Below are 20,112 nucleotides of genomic sequence, written 5' to 3'. Positions count from 1 at the left end.
TCTTTAAAGCCTGGACAGTGACTTCTTGAATGAAGGAGGCGTGGGATGATTGAGAGATCAGCTTCATAAAGGGCAGGAAGCAGCGTGGGGCTGATTAGTAGAGAACAGGAAAAGGATCAAGGTTTAACACGTTGAGAGATGAGAAGTGAGAGCTGTGAAACAAAGGTCACAGGAGAAAGGAACTCACGCTAATGAGATGGATGTGAAACACGAGCATTGTTTTCAACAGACACTTCTAAAAAGAGAGAGCGCCCACGCTGCGTATGTTGCCAGAGTGTGGATCTGCGTTTAGTGGGATTCAAATAATGAAAATTCAGTCATTGTGTCCGTGGTCTGCACCTTTTTAAGAATGTGTTATGTAGGAATGATTTACTTTGTCAGAATTGTTTTAACTTTAATATCTGGTTTTATTTACTCCTGTTGCAGCATTTTGTTATTTCATCTCCATCATTTTAATCTTTTCTTGTTTACCTGCCTTTTCCTTATTTCAAATTGATGAGATTTACGATTGCATTTCCTCAGTCTCTGTTAACATTGTTTTCCTCTGTACATGCTTTATTCTGTAAAGAACGTTGTGCCGTACAAATGACGTCTGATGGATTAATTGATATATAAAAACATGTGGTTTCAGAGCACAGAGGAAGTGTGTTGGATTATTATTTATTTGCAGAACATAGTTCAGCTCAGACTGGCAGCACTGAGCCTGTGATCTGTTTAGTGTCGTTCACACAGTCACTGAAAACAAAGCTGAAATAATAGACAAGGGTGAAGCTGGAGCAAAATCTGCAGAGTGGATGTAATGGATGACTGACAATGTGTATGAGTATTACAAATGTAAAGCTGCACGAAGGAGGAGGACTGTACAAGCTTCAGTATCCACACTCAAAAACAACAATATGACGAGAACCTCACACAGACGTTGACCTGCAGAAGAGACGACGTCTGCAGGGTTTTTGTTTTCTTTTGTCACCTCTCATGTGTACAACTGAATGCAACTCCATTTAAAAAACTACACAACCAATGCAGCTCATTCAATCAGTGCTAATAGCAACACTCATATTATATTGGCCAGATTTTTATTGTCGTCAGATCCTAAACCTTTTGTACGAGTTCTAACTTAATTCTTTAAAAACTCTGTTTAAAGCCGTCGTGTCTCATCGCAGCACCAAACAGAATCAACTTTGCGGCTTTTTTAAAAAAAGCGTATCTAGTTTTCCATTTTTCTCTTTTATTATCTTGTGAATAAGACGGAGCTGCAGCTATTTAAAGCCCCTGATTTATTCTTTTTTAGAACAATGTGCTGCTGTTACCTTCAGCGACGTTATTCTTTCCACCGGGACTCATACGTTTATATGTTTATGTAACATTGCTGAAGGTTTTCATGAATTTCACAAGAACCTGGATGAGTTTTTACTTTTTATGTTTCTACAATAAGTTTCTATACCGACATGTATGATTGTGTGGCCTTGGCGAAGGTATTTATTCTACTGCGACCCACGTTAGTTTCACCACACACACTGTACAATTGTACCAAAGCCTGAGGTTTTAATTGTGCTTATTTAATTCCCCTTGCATCTATTATTGCTGCATGGCCTCAGTAGTCAGCTTGTTTGTGAACACACAGTGATAATAATAAATATCGCAGAGGAAACACAATCATCTACCATTAGATCACCATGTGAAAGGAAGTCAGGAGCTATTTTTGTGAAACGGTTTCCACTTTCTCTCTGCTGGGGTTGACTCCCCTGGTTGTTACATGTGAATCATAAGTCAGGCTGCATCAGGTGACAGAGAATATATATAAAATATATAAAAGCTTTTGTAAGTCGACAACTTTAAAAAAGCGTCTGTAACAGAACAATGGCGCAGCTGGCAGCTGAGGAAGGTGATGCAGTTACTTATTGTTGGGACACGTGTGAGAGGTGGTTTCCCCTCGAGGCTGTTTTCACAAAGCTGAATTGTTTGGGAGTTGAAAGCTGGAGCGAAAAGGACTCCGAAAAAGAATCAGGAGAGGATGTGGGAAATAATGGCTGCTTCCTCTGTGTATTATTTTCTGTGAAGTCAGTTCATCCTCCGTCAGTGAATTCCCTTTCCTGATATTCTGTCCTCTGATATTCCGTCCAGTAGCTGCGGTCGGAGCACATGACTGTATTTTGGAAAAACCCCTTCATGTGTTAATCAATAATAGAAAAGTCTACTTGTCTACTTGACCCCTAGTGGAACGGTTGTAATAACATTCATTCTAAAAAGGTTTGAGAGTCATACTTTAATCCTGCAGCTGGTAACACGGAGAAGGAAAAACTGAACCAGGATCCAGTCGTAACAACCACAACAGTGTCTGTGGTTATCATCCAAACATCTGGGCAGATGATCAGACGTGCTGTGACTCAGCACTCAAAACATCACTAACGTTATTATTGTAGAAGTAATGCAGCTATAAATACTTTAAAACATTAAAACAGACACGGTCAAACTGCTGGAAGTGTTTCTCAGTCTTCTATCTTTTTTTTTTTTTTTAATGCATCATACGTGATATTGTCTCCAACACCCCCCATGGATGGATGTATAGACAGATGGATGGATGGATGAAAAGATGGATGAACAGATGGATGAAAAGATAGATGGGAAGATGGATGAAGAGATGGATAAACAGATGGATGGATGGATGAACAGATGGATGGATGGAAAGATGGATGGATGGATGAACAGATGGATGGATGGATGGATGAACAGATGGATGAAAAGATGGATGGATGATGGATGAACAGATGGATGGATGGATGAAAAGATGAACGGATGGATGAACAGATGGATGGAAAGATGGATGGGTGGATGAACAGATGGATGAAAAGATGGATGGATGATGGACGTATGTGATGAAGACGTCTTCTTCATTTGCTTTGTTTGATGTTTATGAGCGATGAAGGACGACACATGAGAGCAACTGTGATGGAAAACTTTTCCACCTGACGACTGAGTTGCATGAGAAGATCCATTCATTAATGTTAAGCTACATGGGAACAGTTAGCTTAGCTTGGCTAGAAATGTATATTTGGTGTGAAGACACGCGCACATTCACATACTGTATAAACTAGACATACTTACAATGTTCATGATGGCGAGGACGTAACTTTCCACAGCTTTGCTCCCATGATACTCCACCATTTTGGGGTCAGCAACCACCAGCGTTTCCACCCACCTCTCTTTGCTGACTGAGCGATGACGGATTCTCCTTCTTCTCTGCTGCCGGCGTTCCCACCGCTCCCGCTGTCTCTCCACGTCTTCAAAACTTTGATGAGAATCTGGAGACGGCAGAAAGAAATAGATATTTAAACCTCAGAAGACAAACCAGTGATGATTTTTAACTTTCCACATACAGTCTATTCCTTTTTCTATAGGATCAAGCCCCCTCTGCATGAGCCCTATCTATCTATCTATCTATCTATCTATCTATCTATCTATCTATCTATCTATCCATCTATCCAGACTGACTCATGAGGTATAAGATGTGCAAGTTCCAAATGAGTTATTGCCGATATAAAAGTACATCTCCTCCTTGATTTCTCCAGGATAATCATATTTCTTTTATGGTCAATTAAGCCGTCTCAGAATTTTAAGTATCATATTTATGAGCTATTAAAACTCAATGTTTTTATTCTTCTGACCTCTGCACTTTAGCTGGAGAGCGACTCATGGGACAAGACATTTTTAATCAGTCATCATCTTCACTCTGGTCTTTCCTCACTCGGGGCATCGTGAGTCATGATCTGTAGAGATGAGTGACTTACTTTTGAGTCCGCAGGTACCGTTGAGTGTTTGATTCCCTGAGATCGTCTGTATGAGTGGACTCAAGGAGGGAGGGGGGGCATGGCGTTTGTAGATGGCATGGGCCTGCGGCGCCGTCGTCTGTTCGCTCATCTTCTCCAGAGGCTGAATGAAAAACTCCTCATCAGACAACTTGAACAGTCCTGTCTGAAGAAAAGAAAGGTGGCAAGTCAGAATCTGAATATTTCATCAACTTGTGTGATTAGGAAAATCTCAGAAGAAGTTTTTGAAATATTTAACTATTTAAAAAAGAAAAAGCTCAATAATTAAAATGCATTTTTCGATTTTTTTCTTTCATCCTGGAGTGACACATCTCTTAAGAGCAGCTCTGGTTAGTCCTTAAGAGAAAATGTGGAGGCTCAGCTCACTTTCAGTGACACAGAATAAACTTTCTGAAGTCGTATGTTTGCTGTCGACATTCAGAGCCCAACTGAGACAGCGGAAAGATCACATGTCACATAAATCACTGAACCCTAAACCACACTGGCACGGTACCAAAACCAAATTGTAGTAGAGACCTCCACTCATCCTATGTTTAATTCTCAACTACTTCATAACCCTCAGCTCAGCTTTCTCTCCCTCACGGCGCCACCCACCCCCACCCCTTAAACTTTGACCACCTAAATCCAGTCAGTTCAGACATGAAAACCTTGAACTCACCAAACCTCAACCGGACTACATTCAAAACGCAGATTTTGGTCTGAGCACTCGAAGGTCTGATTCAGCTCCTGCAGACGGCCCCAGAACACATTCCAATACACAACGTGACAATGAGCTCCAGAAATGTGTTTTATACTTGAGGTCACATTCTCTGATGCTAAGGTACATGAAGTGTTCACCTTGAGACATGTCTGGTGTCCCTCAGGCCTGATGTCCTTGGACACTGAAGTGCTGGGGCACATTCTTACTCCTCACTCTGAATAGGATCAGTAAGTACCTCAGCAGAATACAGAGAATATGCACATTTCCATAACAATGTCTTTTTAAAAAAAAAAAAATGGTGTTCATCCGTCAGATTGACTTTCAGATATTTGCACAGTGGACGACCTCGTGCACTGAAGACCCAACACTTTACAAAGGCATCTTTTGTCTTTTCCTTACTTGTCTTTGTAATTGACACGCTGAATTTTTATGTCCAGACTCGTGTATTTGCAGCCGTCATGAATTGTTGAAATTTGTCCCAAAACCCACCGTGACTCTGTGAGACAAATCATCAGACCTGCCTGGACTGAGACGGACAGACTCAGATGAAATGAAATTGGATTACGTGTAGCAGCTCTGGGAGATGCATGATTTCACACGTGTCTGCACAACAACACGTGTGTCAGCAGCTTAATGAACGTTAGTTTGTACTTGAGATGATTCATCCTTTCAGCCTGAATACACACGGACAATGCAAACAAAACATTAACTCTTATTAAAATCACTGCACTGGAGCACTTATGCTGCTGTATAGTATATAATGTAGAGCATTAACAGTTTTTAGACTGCGTTGTTGATATTAGCTTCCATTATGAGCCCATCTGCTCTGTAAACAACATTCTTGAACTCTGTTTGTTTCTGTGTGCTGTGGATTTCTGTAAAATGTCAGGGTGTCTTGGCAGCATTCTCACCATCTGCAGGATTTATCTTAGCTGGTTCTTACGGGACTGTATTTCTAACCTGAGGCGTTGCACCTCTTGCAGGAAAAAAGTCTGATGGAAATATTCATATACATATTTGTGAGCACACATGCAGAAATTACTGTTTATATTCAAGCAACAGCCCAAAAACTGCAGCAAAAAAGAAAAGACGGTGAGAGGTGAGTCAGAGAAAAGTCAGAGAAGTAATTTCACAAGTCGCGCCATAACAAGAGAAGTGTACACAGCTCAAAGAAAGTTTTTTAATCAAGACTGGACTCTTTATTCTTCGGGAGGTTCAAAACCAGTGTGTCTCATATGTTCAGAGACTGTGACGATAATTAAAAGCAGCAAACAACTCTCTTCTCTTACTGAACAAGAAAAAGTTGGGCCGAGATATAAAGGAACAGAAAGGAAGAGAGAGAGGCCGGAGTTAAAGTTGTTCAGTTTTTAACCTGCGTTGAAATTTTGCTTTGCTTTTTTTTTTTTTTTTAACTTGACATTAGAAAATAAGTTTATTATTTATTTTAATCCCTCTTGCTCATGTGAAAACTGATAATGAATATTGTAATAATATTATGTTCTATTTGATTTGACACTGGGTTGTTGATGACACACAGACGTTGATACATCTCATATTTGAATATATAGCACAGTGAATCTTAACATAATAATGTCTGAACCTTTGCTTGTTCTCTTCCTGGACATCTTTGACATTTCATTGAATATCAGACACACTCTCCCTCTTTAATCCAGTGCATCATTAACGGAATTGTGTGTTATTGTTGGCGTGAACCTGACATTTGCAAGACAAAACCATCTGATGCACTCACACATCTCAAGTAAAATCCCGTCTGTGGCTCAGTGAAGAGTATTGTTTATGTTGTAAGCTGATCGACATGATAATATTTCCCTGGATGCTGGAATGTAGTTTTACAAAATGATTTTCACTAATGTTGGGGACTCTTGAAATGTAATGACCGCACTAATTGCAGATTCTTGAATACCGTATAATTTTCGCTGATTAATTGAAGCAGTTATTTTCTGCTGAACGTTAAAAGAGCCCTGCATGAGAGCAAACTGATAAGAAACATTTAATATTGAAAAAGTGATTGAAGATTACAGGGAAAAACCAATTAGGGGTAAAAACAGTTATTGGAAAACTCAATTAGTGGAGTTCGTCTTTACTGAGGTGAAACAATGACGCTCTGTCGTGCACCAGACGTCAAGTCAGACTGTGTTTGCTTTTCTTTTTCCACTGTGAGACAAATTTCAAGGGACATTTGCAGACATGTACACACACAAACAAACCATCACGCACAAACAATAGATGGGAAGTTGTCTGCTATGAAGAGGAGGATACTCTGTGTGAGTCAGACAGAAAAAGAGCAGTGCACGGAGTTCATTTACATACAGCTTCAGTAGAATATCAATCAATAGAAACCTGTTGATGTGGTTCCACATTTAAATTTAAAGCAACACTGTGCAACATTTTCACCTTAGAAATGAAAGTTTTAAAATTTGTTTGATGGTTCACTGACTGTGAACATGGAGAATTTTCTCCTCTTTCATTCCCACTCATGCTGAACGTCTGTTCTTGCTCTCTGTGGTGAGTGGTTACGATCTCCTGTAAGCTGAGGATCATGGGTGATAACCAGTTTTTTTTTCTAAATGAAAACCACTTATTTGCTCAAACATGGACCCTGACAGAATTAATCACCTAAGTGTGGCTGCAGGGGGCGCTGTAGCTCAGTAAATGTTGCATACTGTTGCTTTAACAGGGTTTCTCTTCAAGGCTTATATTTTTAGGAATGGGAATTCCACATTTGGAGGAGAAGAATGGCTCTGGGGATAAAGTGCGCACTTCTCAACGTCACGGTCCAACTGAAATCACATTTAGTCAGTTAAGTCTTTTTGTAATCATCTCTTTAGGAAATCCTCCTCTTTCTCACGCGGGCTCCAGCTGGGAGAGACAAAGAGAACAAACGGGGGCTGTAGCTTACAATCGATGGACGGACAAGGTTTTAGTAGCAGTGGTTTTGAATCACCCTGCTCATGTCAATGAGAGGCAGCATCATGGTGCAGTTCAGTTCAACAGCGCCACAAGCTGCAGCCTCTCAAACATTAATATCTATAATGACGATCTACAATGTAAAGTGACCGATGATTATTTTAGGCCCAAACAGAAGAACTGGGTCATAACCGGCTACGTCAGTCACATGACTTCAATCCAGCTGATCATGTGTTTCACTTGCTGTGAGCCAGACTGAAGCCAACAGACCCAAAAACAAGTAAGGAGAAAATTTGGCTGCTGCACAGTCGCAGACAGGCAGAGCTGCAACAATGTGGACGCCATGTGTCTGAGTGAGCTGTAGACTTCAGAGAGTGAAGGTCTGCAAGTGATTAACAATCAAATGTCTTTTAACTTCGCTTGTGTGTGTCAAAGTGAGTGAAGCGTAGCACTTATGTTCTGGAGTCTACACCGAAGCCCCCACTAGAGATGCACGGAAATGAAACTGAAGTCATCAACACAGTTGTTACAGAGCACACTGCACATTTGACCAGAGAAGACGTGTGCCAGCTCATTATCTGCAGAGCACGTCGATCTTTAGCCTCAGATTTCCCTGACGGCAGCGTTGTAGTGTATTTGAAGGTGTTTGTAAATTACAAAGACTGTAGCTGCAACTTCATGTTCAGAAATTGTCCCAACACATTTTCCCAATGATCCTAAATATCCAAAACATGAAAGATCTCCAAGTCTAACTGTGACATAAGAGTTTTGCACAGTTGCTTTAATGTAGAGCAGTGGCGCTAACTCGCTCTCTCTCTCCAACACATTGATCCGTTTGTTAGTTACCAGTGGACCCCTCAAAACATCCAGGATGTGTTTACTGCCCTTTGACACCATGTCCTCCTCAGTGTCAGTCAAACTCTTGTGACATGATCTGACTCCGTTACTCTGAAGTGACACCGCGGCTGCTGACGCACGGAGCAGATGCTTCCACTCTCAGTTTATAACAGCAGCATCTGAGTATTGATAAATCTAATTTTTAACAAATTATTCTTTTGGATTTGATGAACTACCACTGATATGCAAAACTGGACCAAATAGGATTCATGTCTGGTGGTGCTGATAACCTGAACACTGCGCTCCACCAGAACTATTGGCGACCACAGCACAGGTTTCAAACTGTTCCACAAATCAATAGGAGGCTGTAATGAGCCAACAAACGCAGCAGCAGTGTTCCATGGCAGCTGTGAAAGAATTAAAGCAGAACATAAACAAAGCAGGGTCTGAAATACTTCAAAATAAAAAATAGGGTCTGAGAAAGAGAGAAAGAAAGAAAGACGGAAAGAGAGTAAATTCATTCGACATGTTTGTTAGAGCAGTTCAGACGGATTTTGTTCTGTTACAATGTATAAAAGAAAACTTTCAGTGTACACACTCAGTACGAGGCCAATTAGTCCAGTGAATCACGAAGCTGCAGATGATGTTCAGTTACTATTCAAATAAATGTGAGAGCTTGCAAGACATGATGTGTTGGACTGCTTCTCAGAAAAGGTTTGCAGAAAACATTCACTCATTTATATTTCTGTTGGTGAAAAACAAAAGCCCGGAAAACATGAGCAGATAAGTGGGCATGGAAGAAGATACAGTTGTGAACTCGTGGGAACAATGAAGTACATACTGTGCTTACACATGAATCCAGGATTGATGTTGAAGGTGACGGTAAGAGAAGTGTTTTCTTGGCAGTTCCTTGGCAAGAGCAACAATGCGACAGAACAGTGCTGCTGAAGGACGCAGCCCTGAAACTTGCACAATGCACCGGAGTTACCTCTCGTTTACGCAAGATGTGTGTGTGTAAATGCGACTGTGACTCAAACTCAACACAGCGTAGTTTCCAGGGTCTCATACTGCGAAATCAATTCATGTTGTGTGCATATATGCATGATGCTGCTTGTCAAGTTCCCACACAGGAAACTTCTTCAGGTGCCCAATAAAGAATCCACAGACTTGATGACATCAGGGCTCTGTTGTTTTTACAAATGACGGAGCAGGCGTCGCCCTTGAGGAGTTTATCTAAGACTCAATCGATGTCTTTCTCCTCAGACTTGCTCAAGGCAACGTTTGTTTACTTGAAGTGTGCGAGTGTGATGTTTGATCGTACTCTCAATTTGCAGGTGAACATGGTCGTGCGTACAGAGTGCGAACAGGAAGCCGGTCTCAAAGGGACATTTCGTCCAGTTGAGGCAAAAAGAAACGACAGAGAGTTTTTATTTTATACAGAAATGCTTGAACCTCTGTGTGATGTTGTTTCACCTTACTAATGGAGAGCACTCTGAGAACAGGTTGAGTTTTCTGTGCTGCGGTGCTGTTGTTGCAGGAATTATTGCTATCGTTGTTTTTTTTGATGACAGTAACTTGAAAACCAGCCGCTTTGCAAAATCACGTTGATGTTAATTATATTCACAAATAAATACATTTCTGCTTGATGCTACGCTCAAAGCTAAATTAACCACACACTGAGCTGTTCATAAACGTTTCACTAGAGAGATATTGTTTTTGTTCACTTTTATTCTTTTTTCTTCATACTTGACACTAATAAGACGCCAGGGGAAATTAAACTTCTTCACATTAGGATAAAGCCTTTTTTCAGATCGGCTCGTTGGTTGTTATAGAATGCAGACGCTAACAGGCAGTAATAACACAAAAGTCAAAGGTTATTTAATACCCGCACCCAGTCAAACCATTAAAAGTCAATCTGCACCAACGATTATCACACAAACACACACACACACACACGTAAATGAGGAATCCTTTGCGGCTTTAAATATGCGTTAACCTTCAGGTCATTAAATCCTTGCAGCCATATGAAGGCACCAGGACACGTATGTTGGCTAATTAATATGACGCCTCCGGCCTGAACTTCAGCTCTTTAATTTCCGCTCAGTAAAATTACTTCCAACTTTGTTTGCAGTTTTCCAGCTGTACTTCATTTCCATCAAGAGCCATGAATGATTAAAGAAAATATTGAAAAACGCGTGAGTTGCAATGTTGAAGTGAGTAAAAAAAAAATAATATCCTGATCAACACCAACATGTAATGGGTTCCTCTCTGATATCACATCCCTCCATTACGTTTTGTGGAAATCCGTTCACTTGTTATTGTGTAATCTTGCTTTTTAACAAATTCTAAAAAACAACAAACAACAGCTATGGGTCATGATGATCCTTCACGTTTCCACGAACAGTGAACAAACAGTCTTTAGATCGTACGCAGCAGACTGAGCCTTCAGCTGGAATCCTGCTGCGATCCTTCACTGTGCTGCAGAGCGCGACACTTTCTTCCTAAGCTTCAACACTTTCATGGAGAAATACAGGTGAGGAATATATTTACTGAAAAGCCTAAAGGTGGTTTGGGATGTGAGTGGGTGTGTATTCATTACATATATATACTGTATATACGATGCACTGCCTGTAAACTTGAGACGTCGAGGGGAAATATTAGTGGACTGTGTTTGTCTTCTGCTCGGAGTAAAGCACTTTAGTTAGGTCGAATAACTTGACGCCGGTAATTTGTGGAAAATCCATTGATACTTTACAGAGGAGCCGTACAACTTCCTCCTCCTCCCATGAATTTTTGGATGTTAGCACTTAGCAGACAATTTACAAACACACAAAACTATACGACATATGAGAGTGAAGTAATAAACAAGAGTAGTTTGTTCGCTCACCAGTCCATCGCAGGTACTAATGGCTGCGTTCCCTTTGACGGTGGCCCCGTCCCACACTTCTCCTAAGAAATAACACTGGGTGGATCCAGGGGGACGGATCTGGGCGCCCTCCAGGCCTCCGTACCTCCTCTCCGTCAGGAAGCCTGGAGCCAGCAGGTGCGGGTTGAGGCTGAGGTTAAAGTTCAGACTGTGGCCGCCGTGCCACAACTGGTAGAAGACTCGATCCAAGTCAGCCGGTCCCTCCGAGGCTTCCCGGCGCTGCACTCTGCGAGCGTGGTGCGACAGGAAGTTGGACAGGAAGTGACCTCTGGCATCCACCCTGGTGGGGTGAACCACTTCATACTGCGGCAGATCCCCCAGAATTCCCTCTGTCAGTCAGAGCCATGGTGGGAAGAGAAGGAGGAAGGTTATTAAATCATGGGAAAGAGGAGGGTAATTATATAATTAAGTGGCTGTAAATCTGTAAACAAAACGAAGAAGCTCTAAACTAATCCATATGTTCGTGTGACCTGTCATTTTTATGTTTGAGCACGGATGCGAAGGATGCAGACCGTGTTTTTACTCTTGTGTGCATCAGGTTGGATAAAGTCAGTGAAGCTCTGATAAAAATAATACTCCTTCATTTCCTGTGTGTAGCTGAGGCAACAGCGTGAGAAAGACTGCTCCTCTGTGAATGAGGGTAAAGAGGACGAGGGATTAGCAGCAGCCTGCTCCTCTCTGCTCCTCTCTGCTCTTTACATGAGATGACTGAAGGTGCACGTTTTTATTCCACAAGCAGAAATTCAATGGTCCTTAAGATTATGTATCTTTTTAATTGAGTCCCTCGCACTGAATAATCAATGCGTGCACTTTCATAATAGACTTTTAAATGAAGTGACGACGGAATGAGACATGAAACTAGAAGTGTTTTAAATGCATTTTTTGTCATTCGTGGGGTCGCTGTGACCTTGACCTCTGACCTTTTACCACCCAAACCTAATCAGTTAATCTGTGAGTCAAAGTGGCCATTTGTGCCAAATTTGAAAGGATTCCCTGGAGGTCTTCCTGACAAATCATGTTCACAAGGCAAAAAACATGTGGCGTGAGGTCACAGTGACCATTGACCTTCGACCACCAAACTTGAATCACTTGAGTCCAACCAAACATTTGTACCAAATTCGAAGACCTTCCCTGTAGGCGTGGCTGAGATGTTAATGTTCACGAGACTGGGACAGACGGACTAACAACCCAGAAACATGTGGCCTCCAGCGACTGTCACTGACGCTTAAAAAACGAATATCTGAAGGGAGTAAACGTCAGGACTCTACAGTGGCATGAAAATAATTTTAATTTTTAACATTTCATTCAAATTCATCTTGAATAATCAAAGTATTTCACATTAAACCACCAAAATGAGCCTTTTCAAAACATATATCAGAGTCTGTGATTATATTTATATTTAATTTAGTTTTCTTTTTATTCATAGGTACTTAGAAAAGTAACTAAATAAATATCCAGTCTCATATCGATATATCAGAAATCTTTTCCTCCCGATATCGAGCTGCAATAAGATGTTTGTGGATAATTATGGGATTTTTTTAGATAATGAATCAAACACATTTGACCAGATTTCGCCAAACTGAGAACAAACGGAGCCGAGAACAAACAAATGATGAGAAGAGGGAGACAGATTATTTGTCTACAACAAGTGAACAAACTTGGGATGTTTTACTAAACTGCATCAACAAATGTGGCCACTCTGCATGAGCAGGAGAAAGATACGTTTATTTACTGGTGTCACAACAACAGGAGCGGTCTCATTCACTCTGTGTAACTCGTGGCACAAATAAAACACTTGTTGCATAACAATTTCCAGACACAGCAGCTTCTGCATGCAGACAACCTGAGATACAAAAGACCCAGGTTCTGTTGTCGTCTACGTTCGTTGTCGAGGTCAATCGAGTGGATTCCCTTATTCTCTTTGATTCTTTGAGCTCCAGTTCAATCACAGCAGCTACAGTCGAATGTGGGACTGTGCAATCTGACCTCAAATCAGTATCGCGATTATTTCAAACTTTAACCTTGTTTATGTTTGTTGCTGGACTGTTTAAATAAGTGTCTCATAAATTATCCAGTGAATCAAACAAACACAAAGTAAACTTCAAGGACTGTACAGGTCCCGATAACTTCTGAGGAGCGTTGTTTGTTAACGTGTAAAGTGGGCACAGGTCAGAGGGGGGGAGGGACGGAGGACAAGTGGCAGTGTGGTACGACACACGGTGCAAGGATGAGGTTTCAATACATTTTCAGTTAATTGCCAAGCCCAAGTCTGATGATGTGTGAAATACTGCAGCACATAAAGATCAGATGGAATCATACATAGAGACGAAGCTACAGCAAAGAGTTTGGTGTGATCTGGACTTCCAGCGTGTTCAATATTTTAAGAATTTGATAGACATCTGCGGCAGTCAGTGGGGGCGGGGCAGAGTGCCTTCAACCTGCGGACTGAATTGAACGTGTCTTCTTTTACGTCCTCGGATGAACTGCAAAGGGCCACCAGATCATTTTGATATTTAGATTTCTTTTATTTCACCATATCGGACTGACTCAACAGCGCTGATCTCCGTCATGGCAACAACACTCAAAGAATCTCTTCCTGTTTTTTTTCAATTTGTTTATAATAAAAGCAAAATCTTTGTTTTGTTGCCGCAATATACTGAGCAGAATTACATAGCTTTTATTTTGAAAGGTTTGGGTCTTATGTCTGAAGATGGTTCATTTTCATTTTATGAAAACACTGACTTTAAAATCCTGACTGCAGATAAACCAGGTGGGATGAACTCAGTTTTCTAACCTCATTCTGCCTGTTTATAAAAAGCTCTGCACACAACGTTCAGCACACAGACAATAACAGGTGACAGTACGGAGCACATCTGTTTGAGGAGGACGCACTAATGAGGAATAAATCTGAAGAAGCTCCGGAACAAACATCCACTGCACTAGTTTCTTTAAATCTTACACAATTCCACTTTTAACAAAGTCTGAATCTTCCTGGAATAGTTCTTCCTCCAGAGATCATCAGTCAATCAGCACGACTGTTTTTCATTATATGTATTTTAATGAAACATGGATCCAGATGGAGATTTTTTTTAACCTTCTAAACATTTAAAACTTTAATTTGACCTTGGCAGAAGAATGAACTTGCGCTCCTTGTGTGGTGAATCTCTTCATGGAGGAGAAAACTCATAACACATGACTGGTTTTCTCCATCTGCTGTTGTTGCCTTCAGCGTTGCCTAATTAACAAAACACACACAACTATTTCATTTTGAATTCAAGGGACTTGGTTGTGTCTTTTTCGTTTAGCAGCGGCTCCCCCGGGGGTCTCCGAGCAATCGTTTACCACGAGAAGAAGAAAAGGAATGTGACTTTCAATTTATCCACGGTGATCAGAAACAATCATAACTGCTAAAATAAGACACTGTGGGAAAACACACCTGTGATTGCGTCTAGAAGTCGCTCGGCTTGGGAAGAGGTATTTGATGTACAGCCCAGAATCGCCAGGCGTCTTTATGTTGCTGCCAGGGGAGTTGTCTGAGAGAATTAGAGGACGTATGTGTCCCATTTCTCTTCTTGTTCTTAGTAGTTTGAAAAAAATAAGCTCCTGCACCAACGTTTGTCACCGAGATTTCTTTACTTGGTCGGGAAGGTGCCTCTCCCCAGCAACTCACGTCTGCAGAGCCTGACAGCTCTTTGTTGTTCTCTCAGCTAATTTATGACGGATGAGACGGGGCACTGAGCTGTTTCACAAACAGTTGTTAAAGAAAGAAGGATCCATTTTGTCTGACAGCACCCAACCCCACCCCCGGCATCTATAGAGCTTCAGAGCTGCAGACCTTGAATTCTGCCTCCTACATCCTCTCCTTCAGATCCCTCACTGAATCACTCAAACTACATCATGACACATCACTCTGCTGTTTCAGACATGAACTCCCGAGGGTATCCGTAGACTTTCACACACGAACAACCCCTCCATCTCTGAACATAGGGTCCTGTGCTCCACCTGCCCTGCACCAGCCTGTGAACGACACAGTGGCGGCATATTCAGTGTTGCAGCCTCCACCCACTGGAACTGTCTCATAGCACCTGTTCACAAAGGTTTTTGCCCACCAGTTTTATTTTCTCCAGTATTTTACGTTCCAACCTTTGTAAAGAGGCCTATGGCGCCTTAAAAGATCCTAAAAATCCAACTTATCATTGTTACCTCTGACGAAGGAGGTCATGTTTTCACCCCTAGGAAAAAGAATGCAAAAAACTACTGGAAGCAATTCCAGCGAACTTGGTGGGGGCAGATCTTTTTTAATCAGGCATGTTAAGGGAACGGATATCTATGAGTGTGTGCAGTTTGGTGTAGCTGGATTTGTTGGGCCTCGGCGGATGTGTGTGTCCTACTGATTGTTAATATTGCCCACAAGGAAGAACCAAGAACCGATACAACCATCATGCCCTGTTAATTAAATCAGTGCTTGTGCAGCATGTGTTGTTTTCCCCTCTTATCTTATTGAATGGCCTTATTTAATTTTGATCATTTTGTGTTTAACTGCTGCACAACTTACAAAAGAGACAAATTAAGTTCTACTCGACTCCTTGTTTCTGTTTCCTCTGCACGGCCCTGACTTCTAACTTCCAAACCACGTACTGCGAAGAAGAGCCAGAGGATGAAAGTGTTGGCGGTGGAAACGAGACAGTGCACAAGACAAAGGAGGATTAATTCTCTGATGCGAGGATATCCACCGGGCATGTCGACTACTACAAATTGCAAAGCATAGGATGGACAGCACAGATCCATTGCAAGAATGATAATGAATCATTCTACAGTCCTGATATGATTCTGCTTCCTGTCCTTCACTGGGGGAGGTCAGAGGTCACTGTCAGGCACAGAGCTGAGACTCTGGGGGATTTGCTCAAGGGCACTGCAGGGAGGGCGGATGGGGATTCACCCTCCGGTGATTCATCTGAAGGACCACACTGAGCTGAATGTTGGGTTTAATTGCTCTGGCCCAGAGACTGTGAACACAGGTCAGGGCTGCGATGAGATGCACTTGTGGAGCAAATGTGCACAAAGGACAAGCGGAGACCTTGGTGTTATCATCCATCACACGTTTGAATGTTGGCTGGTTTGTTGGTTTTCTGGCTCACTCACCTGCTTCCTGTGATGATCGCAGCGTGTTGCAGGTTTGCAGCAGCGTCAGAAGTGCGATGAAGAAGTGAAGGGGAGACACCGCTCGTCCAAACGACGCGTGACGCCCGCACTCCAACCGGGTCATGTTGTCAGGACTCTGGCCTGCGCTGGAGAAACATTTAACGCCTCTCACACACCGCGTCGACTGGAAAACTCAAATCACTTCCATCTGCGCTGGATGCACTTCTCCTTCTTCTCCTCCTTCTCCTCTTTCTTCTCCTCCTCCTTCTTCTTCTTCTCTCCTTTGTTACCCTTAAACTCTGACAGACCCGACCAACTTGTCCACCTCAGGCCCGGACATCGCGCGCCTCCGCTGTGCGTCTTTGTTGCGTCCTCGCTTCTTTTGTTTGCGAGTCGGTGTGAACCTCTGCTCACGGGTGGCTGTGCCCTCTGTTCTCCATCTGTCTCCTCCCGACAGCCAGTGACAGCTCACAAACTTTTCCTCTGCAAACTTTGTGCAGAGCCACCCCCACAGATGGGAGGACTTAAGACAATGGGCCATCTCTCCGGAGGGCTGCAGGCTTAAAGGGGAATGCTCCTCCAAGAAATCGGATCCAGTGGAAGGTTCAGCCTCATCAGGGGTCAGTCGGGTTCAGTGGGTCAGATGAGGACCAGTTTCTGCGGCCTGCTGTTTCATCCACTGGAGAAGTGATTTCTAGCCATGGCTCGATGAGATCTTTGATTCCTCTTCATGCACAAAGGGATGAACCCTTTGTGCATGAAGAGGAATCAGATCAATTGTCTCTGTGGTGGAAACTGTGTGATAAAAACGTTCATAAAGTCCTGATGAAACTGTTGTGGACGTTTGAAGAAGTTCCTGATTTCATAAACCTTTGGAAACTCCATCTGCCTGGAGTCATGTAAACACAGAAGACAAATTAACTTATTTATCATATTCATTTCATTTCTACAAGAAAATCAATGACAGTGTGTTTTCCTCTATGGGACCAGCTGGAATAAATTATGTTCCAAATCCAAATGTTCATTAAGCTCCAGAATGTTATGTCACTTTATCGTTGGTCTTTATCTGCCCAGGCTTAGCGCGCCCTCTAGCGGGAGCCTGGCAGCACCATGGACCCGCAGGTTCAGGGATAAAGCTCCTGTGCAGCTTCAGGTTTCAGATGATGTGGTTTGTTGTAATAATCCTGCAGCGATGATACAGTCAAATTAAACACACACTGATATGGTTGATGGTGCTGATGGTTAAACTTTATTTATCTGCAAAACAGACAATGAGGTGCACGAACAGAAATGATCTAGAATATTGTTCAAAACAAAAACTTTTAAACAGCTTCCAACTGTTTTGGTTTTGGTTTTAAAGTGTCTTCGTTTTTATTCTGTTCTGCTTGAATTCAGCATTTAATTCCTCCTCTATTCATCTTATCATAAACGCTTCATGTCTTAATTCGTGCATTTTATCTGGCTACTCTTGATAAAAAGTTGTTTTTTTGACACACTTTGATCCATTCGCGACGCATTTTACGCACGGGTACACCCCCACTGTGCGCAGCGACGTGCGTCCCATCCATCCCGGGTCTGGTGTGTGTTGTTGTTGGGACCGGGATGGTCTGAGCTCTATGCCTGCGTCTTCTGTCGCATCTCATTGGACCAATCGCGGCACAGCAGAGGAATCACACACCTGTATAAAAGCAGACTCCAGGTCAGCTGTCATTCAGAGAGGTGTGATGAAGATGTGGCTCCGCTGAATGGCGACAGAGACACTTTACGCATGGGGCGTTTGGGTTGATTCTTCTAGTCTGTGCGCACAGTACAAACTCTGCTGAGGGTGCAGGTCTCTAACTTTGACGATGGATGAAATAATGAACTACAGCGGAGCTCTGAACCTGAGTTCTCCAGCCGATGGGATATTTAGTTTCGAAGACATCGACATGAGCGCGGACGGGAGCCCCATCCTGAGGATACTCATCTCCGTGGTGTACTCTGTGGTGTGCGCGATGGGTCTGGTGGGGAACCTGCTCGTCTTTTTCCTCATGAGGTTACGCCAAGGTCGGAAGAGGTCGAAGATCAACGTGTTCATCATCAACCTGGCGGTGACGGACTTCCAGTTTGTCCTCACGCTGCCCTTCTGGGCCGTGGACACCGCGCTGGACTTCAGCTGGCCGTTTGGAGACGCCATGTGCAAAATCATCCTCTCCATCACCGTGATGAACATGTACGCGAGCGTGTTCTTCCTCACCGCGATGAGTGTGACCCGCTACTGGTCGGTGGCCTCTGCCCTGAAGAAGAAAACCTACAGGAGGTCGCGGTGCGTAAAGTGGGTGTGCGCGGTGCTGTGGGTGGCAGCGACCGTGGCCACGGCTCCGACAGCGATCTTCTCCGCAGTGACCGTCGTCGCCGGGGAGAAGCTCTGCCTCCTCCGGTTCCCTGAAGGACACGACTGGCTCGCCCTCTACCACATCCAGAAGATACTGATCGCCTTCATCATCCCCATGCTCATCGTCTGCGTCAACTACCTGATGCTCCTGCGCTTCGTGAGGCAGCGGAGCATGGGGAGCAGCAACCCCAAGCGCAGGTCCAGAGTCACCAAATCTGTGGCTATAGTGGTTTTATCCTTCTTCTGCTGCTGGATGCCAAACCACGCCATCACCTTCTGGGGCGTCCTGGTCAAGTTCAACGCGGTCAACTGGGATAAGACGTACTACATGGTGCACACGTACGTGTTCCCGGTCACCGTGTGCCTGGCGCACGCGAACAGCTGTTTGAACCCGGTGCTTTACTGTCTGATGAGGCCGGAGATCAGGAAGATGCTCAGCAGTTTGTTCTGGAGAGTGCCCACTCCGTCCACGAGCCGGGGCTGCGCGACGCGCTCTTTTACGCAGGGGGAGACGCAGGCTGTGGTGCCTCTCCAGATTATGGACAACGGAGAGTACACGCTGTCCATCATTGACCGGAAAGGAGTCTCCAACTCCAAAATGATCCCGCACACCAGATAAACTCAGTCTGAGGGAAAACACGTGGAGTCTGATACTTTACTTTGCTATGCAGGTTCCCACATTACATTACACCATGTTGACACTTCATCATCATCATCCTCATCATCATCATCATAATCATCGTCCTCATCATCATCATCATCATCATCCTCATATAGATCATGTGAGGAAGATGAACTGTATCTGTGGCATCTCTGAATCCTAAAACTCGGACTTGATTCCGCAGATGGAATAAACCGACCTGCAATGAATTCCTTCATCGTTTAAAAATGCACCTGCACAGAGTTTATTTCTTTCCTCTGTAACATGACTTTGGTTTTTTCTCGTCAGTGAAGCTCGACAAGCACAAAGGCGGAACAGAGACGAAGGGACAAATGTGGAGAAATGTTCCTGACTGGAACTGACCCTGGGACGTGGAGGGATCTTATGAACAAATGACTGCCATGTAAAATGTAACGGACAAGGAGATTATAACAGAATCATGTTGTGATGTTTTCTAATCATGTGCCTGCACCCTGTGAAGCATCTTTGTAAATAAATGGCTTTTTTCCATCTGAGGGGATAAGTGGTTGATTTTTCTCCCCCTGCAGAGAAGGACACATGTTTAGATTTCACTACTTTCATTTAAAACTGCAGATACCACATTGTTTAACCTCACAGAACATTTTCAATTCTGAGGCATCTTTAAAAGCACGAGTAGAGAGTCGCTTTATTGAGCCCATATGATCCATATTCTGTTACAAGCATAAAAAAAAGCAA

General features: G+C 43.0%; 2 protein-coding genes across 2 annotated transcripts in view; one reads left to right on the top strand and one right to left on the bottom strand.

The window, feature by feature from the left end:
• Nucleotides 1-16,628, bottom strand: part of LOC109637276 (A disintegrin and metalloproteinase with thrombospondin motifs 7) — a 61,534-nt gene extending 44,906 nt beyond the window's left edge. Inside the window, exons 1-4 of the mRNA XM_020099524.2 lie at nt 16,361-16,628; nt 11,180-11,547; nt 3,789-3,972; nt 3,106-3,302 (exon numbers count right to left, since the gene is read on the bottom strand). Of these exons, the coding sequence (XP_019955083.2) occupies nt 3,106-3,302; nt 3,789-3,972; nt 11,180-11,547; nt 16,361-16,484 (873 nt within the window). The 5' untranslated portion in view covers nt 16,485-16,628. The remainder of the gene's footprint in view (nt 1-3,105; nt 3,303-3,788; nt 3,973-11,179; nt 11,548-16,360) is intronic.
• Nucleotides 16,629-18,079: 1,451 nt separating this feature from the next.
• Nucleotides 18,080-19,481, top strand: LOC109637238 (relaxin-3 receptor 1-like). Its single transcript, XM_020099458.2, has one exon. The coding sequence runs from the start codon at nt 18,208-18,210 to the stop codon at nt 19,351-19,353; it is 1,146 nt and encodes a 381-aa protein (XP_019955017.1). The 5' UTR covers nt 18,080-18,207; the 3' UTR covers nt 19,354-19,481.
• The last annotated feature ends 631 nt before the right edge of the window (nt 19,482-20,112 follow it).

The sequence above is a fragment of the Paralichthys olivaceus genome, chromosome 1 (assembly GCF_024713975.1).
Source record: "Paralichthys olivaceus isolate ysfri-2021 chromosome 1, ASM2471397v2, whole genome shotgun sequence".
NCBI classification, from domain to species: Eukaryota; Metazoa; Chordata; class Actinopteri; order Pleuronectiformes; family Paralichthyidae; genus Paralichthys; species Paralichthys olivaceus.
This window is presented reverse-complemented; position numbering and strand designations above follow the sequence as displayed.

Excerpts from the sequence above, each read along its gene's own strand:
- LOC109637238 (XM_020099458.2), top strand. The coding sequence starts at position 18,208 with ATGGATGAAATAATGAACTACAGCGGAGCTCTGAACCTGAGTTCTCCA.